General features: G+C 38.6%; 1 protein-coding gene across 3 annotated transcripts in view; it reads left to right on the forward strand.

Annotated features, from left to right (window-relative positions):
* The window catches only part of ATP13A3 (ATPase 13A3), a 77,029-nt gene that overhangs the window by 62,134 nt on the left and 5,249 nt on the right, over window positions 1-9,646 (forward strand). For 2 of the 3 annotated variants that reach the window (XM_080919339.1, XM_080919340.1), the window contains 2 exons: window positions 4,471-4,551; window positions 5,508-5,597. In XM_080919339.1, coding sequence (XP_080775465.1) covers window positions 4,471-4,551; window positions 5,508-5,597 — 171 coding nt within the window. The remainder of the gene's footprint in view (window positions 1-4,470; window positions 4,552-5,507; window positions 5,598-9,646) is intronic. The other variant, XM_080919341.1, reaches the window with a different exon arrangement.

Genomic DNA, 9,646 nt, shown 5'->3' on the forward strand with positions numbered 1-9,646 from the left:
CTGCAGGTAACAATTTTTATTTTTTATAGCTGAATACATTCCATTGTGTGTATGCAGCACATTTTCATTATCACTTTATGAGCTTGCTTTATTGATTGATTGATTGATTAATTAGATGACAACAGCAGCGAATGTGTAGATATCCCTGTAATAGGATATAAAGTCCTTGGGAGTTCCAGGAATGACATTTCTGGGATCATGGCAATTTTTGTTTTAGCTTTTTAGAAACCACTGATTTCCGTTTTCCCACATTCTCACCAGCATTTGATATCATCTGTTTTGATGGTAGCTGTTCTGACTAGGTGAGATGGAATCTCAGAGCAGTTTCGATTTGCTTTTTCCTGGTGGTTAATGGTGTTCAGTTCTTTTAAATGGCAATTTGCTTTTTTTTTTTTTTTTTTTTTTTTTGGTTGGTGTCTTTTTTGGTTTTGATTTTAGATTTGGTTTTTGGCTGTTTTCTTTTAGTTTCTTGTTCTTTATATATTTTGTACACTAATCATGTTGGATGTATAACTAGCAAAGATTTTCTCCCATTCTATAGATTGCCTCTCAATATACAAGGTTGTTGCTGCTGATATACAGAAGCTTTTAATTTCATGAGATCCTATTTGTCTGCTATTAAGCTTGAGAGTTTTGGGTCCTATGCTTAGAGTTGAGATAAGGAACTAGTTTAATTCTACATTTTGGTCTCCAGTTTTTCCATCATCCTCTGTTGGAAATGCTATCTTTTATCCAATGGGTGCTTTTGGCATCTTTGTCAGAAATCGAATTGATCGAATCGCGGTAGTTCCCTAGACTCTTATCCAGTTCGATCCTGTTCTATCCATTTCTTTCCTCCTTTCCGTTCTGTCCTATCCTATTCTTTCTGTTCTGTTCTGTTCTGTTCTGTTCTATTCTATTCTATTCTATTCTATTCTATTCTATTCTATTCTATTCTATTCTATTCTATTCTATTCTATTCTATTCTATTCTATTCTATTCTATTCATCCCAGTGTCTCAGTGGTAGTGGTGGTATTTGCCAGTACCATACTGCTTTTGTTAGTGGCTCTTTGTTATTGTGGGACCAATTTTGGTTATATCTCACCCAGTACTGGTTCCCCCCCCCCCCCAAGATTACTTTGGCCATATAGATTCTTATACTTCTTTTTTGGGGGGGAGGGGGTCTCTGCAAACACATGGCAACAGAGTATTTATTGATCCACATGAGGCAAGAAGAAAATCCAGTTCAATGTGACTATCAGGTGTTGATTCAACTAGGTGGTTTATTCTAGGCATATACAGTATAATTTGGGGTAAGGTTATAACCCAGTCCTCTGTGTACAATAAAACTTAAGACACAGTTACATCAAAACTCTATAAAGTCCAAGAGACCTCTTCCATAAAGATATGTTCTATGGATTAACTGGAGAAGCAGGTTCAAGGTCAACAGCTCATGATAAAGGTCTGGGAAAGGATAGTGCTATAGATTGACTGAAATAAACATAAAGTCTAGGAGAGCCAGGTGTGACCTGGGCATACAATAAATGAATGGAAAGGTCACCAGGTTACTAACCACATTCATTCCCAGCTTTTGGAACTCTGTTGTTTTGAAGAGACATTCCTGGTTTCCCAATATTTACCTGACAGTACAAGGACCTCATGTTTTCTACACTTTCTTATGGATTTTCTTAATATATGATCTATCTTACATAAAGTCTCATGTACAGCTGAAAATAATATATTTACAGTGTTTAAATGAAATGTTCTGTGGGTGTCTTTTAAGTCCATTCATCTGTGATATCATCTAATTCTCATCTTTATTTTTTTGTCAAGAAGACCTGCCAGTTGGTGAGAGTTAGGTATTGAAGTCACCCAATACTATTTTTCTAGGGTTAACCTGTGACTTTTCATACAATGTTTTCTGAAATTTAGTGCAACTGTTTTTGGGACACGTGTTTTCAATTGCAATGTCCTTGGTGTTGAAATTACCATCTTTAATCACTTATTTTGGTTTCAAGCTTATATCTTTGTCAAGTATTAGAACATTTGTTTGGATGCTGGACCCGGGTCCTTTGCAAGAATAGTGAATCCTCTTAACCACTGAGCTCTCACTCTAGCCCCTTTAATATATTCTGTTGCCATGACAAAATACTCGAAGAAAGATAATCATAAAGAAAAGAGAGGGGTTTTGTTTGGTTTGTTGGCTTTCAGTTCTAGATGTCTGAGCACTGGACTAGCATTTGGTCAGCTTTTAGTGCAGACTTCCACTTCTCCTTTCAGAGCCCAAGGGTGGAAGGGCAAGTTCGCATGCATAGAAAGAGATCACATAGTAAGTATTGATAGTGAGAAAGCAAAGGAAGCCAGTTCACTTCTGAACAAACTGCTACTGGCACAACTAAAGTACCTTAGCTGAAAGTATGTTGGTCCTTTCTTGAAGATGGAACCTCTGTGAACTAATTGTTCATGAAGGCCCGTTGCCTCTTAACATTCTCGTTTCACCATGAGTGAAACCATAGGAAAAATTATCTTGAGTCTTCGTAAAAACTGCACTGTTGAAGATGGAAAAACAGTGTAAGAGTGTGTTCATGTATTTCATTGAGGTTTAGTTAAGGATTTTAAACACAAGTACCTGCTCTCCTCCATATACTTGCCAGCATGGCTGATTACTGAAACTGCCCTGACCAAGGCCATGAGCTACCTTAGTAGTTAGTATCCATCCAATAGGCATGTGCCATTGAAGTGCTTTTAGCTTCTGAAGTATTGAACCATGTAAGCAGGCCAGTGTTTCCTTAGATTGTAGTTCTTTATTTCCTTGCGGCTTTTTTCTGTCCTCTGTGACCTTCATTCTCATTTTCCGTTGTGGTCCTATTCTTTCTGACCTGTCTTTAAGCATTAGTTCTTCACCTTTCTCATTAAGTCCCTCCTTCCCTCAGTACTCAGAAGTTTAACTCACTGCTGAGCTATATAGACCTGAGTGTACAGTGACAGCAGTTCTCACATTGCATATTTAAAAACTTTGGGGCTGAGGAGCTAGCTCAGAGAGTAAGGATGCTTGCTGGGCCAAGTTCACATTCTCAAAACCTACATAAAAAGATAGATGTGGCTATGTATGCCCTTTTTTCCCCTCATTTTTATTGGATATTCTCTGTTTTTGCATTTCAAATGTTATCCCCTTTCCCCTTACTCCCACCCACCCTTGCTTCCATGAAGGTGCTTCCTCTCCCAACAACCCTCTCCACCTCAGTGCCTTGGCATTTCCCTACACTGGGTAAACACACCTTCACTGGACCAAAGGCCTCTCCTCCCAGTGATGCCAGACAATGCTATTCTCTGCTGCATATGCATCTGGAGCCATGAGTCTCATTATGTATGCTTCTAATACCAGCACAAGGGGCATACATTGAAGAGTGATAGACCAGAAAAAAGTGTGCTTGTTTGTGGGTTTTTTTTGGGGGGGGGTTGTTTTTGTTTCCCTATTCTGGAAATTCTGTGACTGGGTTCATTGGGTCAGCCTGGTGTGGCCTTCCTTCATCTCTTACAGATTGCTCATCAGACCTTCATGAGTAGTTGTATGTTGGCCTCTCACAGAGTGTCTAGGTACTCAGTGATAAAAATAACTTGCTAACTAAAAGGATGTTTTAGATTGTAGAAAGCAGTCAAATTTTGGCTGGATGTGATAGCATGTGGGTATATAGTTCAGCTGTTTGGAGGCTTAAGTATGGGGAAGTCAACTTGAAATTTGACCAGTAATTAGTATTCAGCTCATATTTTTTAAAAGGTATTTATTTTTAATTATGTGCATGTTAGAGGGATGTACATGCTGATTGCCATGCCTGCTGAGTTCAGATGAGGACATTGATTGAATCCCCGGGAACTGCAGCTAACAAGTAGCTGTGAACTACCAGATTGGATGCTAGGAACTGAGGTTGGAGCCTTTGCAAGAGAAGCATATGCTCCTAACCACTGACATCTCTCTGGCCTTTGCCTCATTTTTGAAAGATATTTTAAAAGTATAGACTTGCCAGACATTTGTAATACTGTAGATCAGAGCATGGATGGATTTTTGAGTCTCTGCAGATTTAATGCTGAATTGTCACTTCTAAAACTATGAGTTAGACTTTTAATGTGTGAAAAGATGCATGCTTTGTGGTATCATTGAAAGTTTAATGGATAAAGTTTACATACATAAATACAAAGTATGTATATATATACACATATGTATATAAATAATAGGATTTCAGTAAGCTTGGATTTGTTTGTTTAAACTGGGTTTCAGGTATCCCAGTCTGACTTTGAACCCACTAGGTAGCTGAGGATTGCCTGAACTCATGAGCTTCCTGTGTCTACATTTCATGTGCTGAGCTCCTTGTACCCATGTAGTTGTGCTGCCATGCTTGGCTTCAAGTACTGTGGTGTAATACTCTAATATCAATAAAGATGACAACTTTAGCTAAAGGTGTTTTTTTTTTTTTTTTTTTTTTGTCTTCTAGATAATGTGTGTACCATACCAGTGGCGCATATATATGCTTATCATTGTTCTTATCAACGCCTTCGTGTCTATCACAGTGGAGGTAAGCTCTCAGCTTTGGGATTCTTGGGTGACTTAGTGCTGGGAGAGCAGGTAATACTATTTATTATATAGAAGCCCACACTCACATTTCAGCAGGGAAATTTGTTTAGCTTCCTGATCTAACCTTTTCTGTAGTTTTGCATTCAGACACCAGATATGAATGAGGTGGCACAAATGAGTGGGGGTGGAGAGAAGCAGGTATCCAAGCATCTCCCAGAGCTGTGGCATAAGGAGAAGGTAGAGGAACCCACTTAAGGAAGAAAGAGCAGTAAGTTCTCAATGCTGCTCTTCATCCCAATGTAAGAAACAGAGAAGGCAGATAAAATTGTGATGTCTAAGGTTTTTGTAGTGGATGCTTTTGTATGTGTATTTTAGTGATATTTCTAGACTGAAAAATTATCCTGAAACTCCAACAAGAGATGGCCTAGATTTAAATTGACCTATGACGGGAGCGTGGATGTAGTGTATTATTTTAAGTTGGTCCATAGGCTGCATTTTTGGTTCAAGTGTCCTAGAAAGCATATCTAAGACTTTATTGTAAGCACTCCCTTTCTTACAGTGTTTTCACATTTCTTACATTTCTTTACAAATGTTATTTTTTTTATTGTTGTTAACTAAAGAATTATTTGTATTGGGTGCTGGTGAACTGTTTGGGTATATATGTAGATGAAATTAATATTAGATACTAAGTAAAAATAACTCTTTAAAAAAAGTCTGATTCATCAACATTGTTACTGAGCACTGGGGATCAGAGAGTTTAGTCTTTTATCAAGAATTTTATGATTTATATTTATTATAAAAGCTGTTATTTATCCTTTCGTAGTATTTACTGAGGTTTGCCATATGCAAAGCAAATCAGTATTAATGATGTAGCATTGTGTGAATGTTATCAAATGTGTGTGTTTAAAAGGAATGACCTGTTTAAGTTAATTCTTAACTCACTGGAATGTCTCTCAGAGCTTCTTCCTTGACACGGTCCTTTGGAAAGTTGTGTTCAATCGAGACAAACAAGGAGAGTATCGTTTCAGCACCACACAGCCACCACAGGTTGGAAATGAGCAGTTACTGTCAATTCTTCACTTGGTTTTTCCACTTGTGTTCTTGGTTCTGTTACTGTGTGTGTGTGTGTGTGTGTCTGTGTGTGTGTGTGTGTGTCTGTCTGTCGCTTCAGCTGTCTTTGCTGTGCCTTGCATTTCTTTTTTTTTTTTTTTTTTTTTTAATAAGAAGTCTTAGAAAAATCATGGCAAGCACTTATTAGAGTGCTTTAGGAATTTTACAAGACTGTTTCATTCCCATCCTGTGTGTGTGTGTGTGTTGGTCTGTCTGTCTTTCTTATTCTAACACAGGGTTTCTTTGTATAGCCTTGGCTGTCTTAGGATTTACTTTATAGACCAGGCTCACCTTGAATTCACAGAAATCTGCCTGCCTTTGTCTTCTGAGTGATGGGATTAAAGGCGTGTGCCACCACCTCCTAGCTGAGAGTTAATTCTTCCATTTCTGTGTGCTTTGTTTTATACATTAGATTCCCTTAGAGGGTAAATGATATGTAAACAAAGTTTTGAAACAAGTTTTGTGGTTTTTTTTTTTTTTAAATCAGAATCGAGAAATTTTGAGGATTATTTCTGATTTTTATTTTTACTGTTTTCATTATGTATTCATTTTGCTAGTTACTATGCATTATTTTATGGTGGCCTTTTGCTTTCCCTGACAAATGATTCTAACTTGGAAAATTGTTCATTTCTGTTTACTCAGGTGGCACAAGGTTCCTCTGGCAAAAGGAAAGAGAAGCCAATGACTAAATAAGTCTGTTTCTAGTGTGAGACTGTTACAGTAGAGATCCTGAATGTATAGCTTAGACTTAAACTGCTGTCAGTCAGTCAGAGCCCCATGAAAACTCTGACATTTAATCTCACCTTGTCAGGAGTTGTAGCACACAATCACCCACATATGAGGCATCTGTCTGTAGAAGTCCCAGATCTTAGAGAATTCAGCAATAGATTGTACTGCATTAGTATCTGTTTCAAATCAAGTTACCCATTGCTCTTTATAGAGTGGTTCAAGGCTTCAACCATCCTTAAGCCATAGGAAAAGTTGAAGAGGATTGGCTAGCATTTTTTACTTAGATCATTACTCATTTTCTTATACCTTTTACCTAAATGGTGACTTCCTGGACTTTGTGTTGATAATTGAGTAGGCCTAAGAACCATGTTTCATGCCAGGCTTGCTGTATAGGAGGATGTACAATGCCATTTTATGCTGGGTGCTCTGGGGAGTAATGCTGGCATGCAGTGACAGCATGAGCCTGAAGTCAGTTCTGGTTTCCCTTTTTTCAAAGTAGAGTGATGCCTTTTCTCACTAATTAGTAGTGTGAAAGAACAGAAAGAATGGGGCTCAGGTCCTTCAGCTCAATCTCTGTGATAGTGACAAAGCTGTATTTTCTTTAGGTGATGATTTCATTATTGTATAAGGTCACACGGGTTCAGGTCACCCTTCTCATGAAATACTAGTGTTGGTTGGGAAGGCACAGCCTAGGGAAACATACTGAGCTTTACATTCTCCAAAAAGATCTCTAACTCCCAATACAGGGGTGTTTAAAAGAGGGGTTTATTTGCTTACTTAGTCAAATAGGTCTTTTAAGTCCTCTATAAAATATTTGAACTAAAAATTCCCAGTCTTTTGTTTGTTTTTGGTTTTTTGAGACAGGATCTCTATCTCTGAAAGTGTTAATGGGAGAAACGAAGATATGGGGATAGTCCATAGCTATTAGGCTTGGCATGTCCCACAGACTGACCCATTTGGGGAATCATTAAATAGATAAGAATTTTGGCTTTAGTTCTGTGGTTTTAAGAAAGCACTTTTTAGAGCTCTACTTTTCTAATCAGAAAAGAGTTCAGAGAAATTAATTTTCCTCTTACCGTAGATGCTTCTATGTGTAATGGCTTGCTTTTCTTTCAGTGGCAGCTCTAGCCCCTTCCTTTTTCCTCTCCCTTCCATCCTCCATCAAGGACTGATTGGCAGTGTCTAGTGACTCTTTTTTTTTTTTTTTTAAGATTTATTTATTTATTTATTTACTTATTTATTTATTTATTTATTTATTTATTTATTTATTTATTTATTTATTTATTATGAGTGCACTGTAGCTGTTTTCAGACACACCAGAAGAGGGCATCATGTTGTTGCTGGGAATTGAACTCAGAACCTCTGGAAGAACAGTCAGCCTGTCTAGAGACAATTTTAGATACCAGGTTTTGACACAGAATGGGTAGAGGCCACTGGTGCTACTAAATAAGTGTCCTGTGGCACACAGACAACCCCAGCCAGAGAATTTTGTAGCCCGCCGAGGTATCACCCACACATCCTGAAAGTAGAAACTCTCATGGAAAGGAAGAAGGAAGGGCAGACGGCTGCTGGCAACTTTACCCAGGTCACATGAGTGCTGACTCTGCCACAGTCCTCCCTCCCTCACATTGCTCCTCCTCTCTAGAGAAGCCCAGGAGATCTCAGACTACAACTCCCAAACTACTGTGTAATGTTGGGGGAAAAATACCCTTCTTTTCCTTACTGTACTCTTGGAGACCACTGAGTTAGTTTGAAGGTTTCAGAGCTATAGACTTCAATCTAGCTTCCACACTAATCCTTGCTGGCTTAGTTGGGAAGTCATGGGAGAACTAGAATCATGCTGCTATGCCTTGCTACCCTGTAGAGGTTATGCTCCTTGTTGGTGAAAATCTGTGAACTGTAGCCATTGTGCAGCTTTAAAATCTATAAAAATACTGTTTCAACTTATTTCTATAGAATACTGATTTGGATTGTATTTGTTTTATATTGAGGATTGAACTGGAAGATTTACGAAAACCACAGTACATGCCATGCATGAAAATGTTTCCTAAACGACCGCTGGTCATGAGGAGCTGGGCATTTTGTACTAATGTACACCTTGGATGTCTCAGAAGCAAGATTGTGATTACAGATCATTATGAGCATTCTGTATGGTCTTGTCTAGGGGTTCTGTTTGGCTACATTAAACATTCCGAATTAAGTGTAGGAATCCAGTGTTCTTTTGCTTCAGGAACTGAAACTCTGCTCTGGGGAGATCCAAGTGTTCATTCTAAGCTCCAAGACTAAGTAGTCTCAGTGTTGCGCAGTGACTGATTTTCTTCCCTTGCTTTCCTCTCCTGATTTCTCACTCTGTCAACCTGTAGCCTTTAATTTTCTCTTCCAGTGGACTATGGTATCTTGGGAGAGATGTGTGCCGTGCGTTTAAGTGCAGCCTCATCAACCTATGTACAGTGTATTTTTTTATGGAGATAAAGAACAAACATGTTTCTAGTTATGGTGAAGTAGGGGGAATCTCAGGTATTCCTCTTGACTTAATGTATAAGGAATAAACATTGTTTTAAACAGATATGAAAAGTACACACAGAGACATATTTATGTGTGTATGTGTGTGTTATGTGTGTGCATGCGTACCAAAAATGTTAAAAGAATGTTAAGTAGTTATAATGCCATTAACTTTAATTATATTGCTTGCCTTAGCGTCCATGGGTATAGAGCGGTGAATAAGGGGGAATGTGCGCTTCTGTCTTAAGTCCCATTACTTTTGGCTTCCTGCCTGTTGTATATCACCTCTCCACTGAAAGGGTTCATCTGCACAGATAAGCATGATGTGTCTCTGACTTCTTTAGCAGCGCTACTGTTAATGAGAGCAACAGCTTTCATATTTAGGAACAGTGATCTTTTCCACAGTTGATTAAAGACCTGGAGCACCAGGAAAGGAGTAAAATGCAGTAGTTCAATGTCATCTCGGCTGACTGACTGTTGGCACAATTATACAGGGAAGGGAACTGCTAGCTGTTGCTTGCTCATCTGAAGGAGCCTGCATGCGGTGCCCACTAGATCATACATAGATTCCTTTTTAAAGAAAATAGCGCAGCTGTGCTCCCCTAAATCCACCCTCTACCCCCCACCCCCTTTTTTATGTAGGACCTCACTGTATATAACACTGGCTGACTTTGAACTCTGTAAACAAGACTAGCCCCAAACATGGGAAGATCCTCTTGCCTCCACTTCCTCAGTATTAGTATTACAGACAAGTC

The sequence above is a fragment of the Micromys minutus genome, assembly GCF_963924665.1.
Source record: "Micromys minutus genome assembly, chromosome: 7".
NCBI lineage: Eukaryota > Metazoa > Chordata > Mammalia > Rodentia > Muridae > Micromys > Micromys minutus.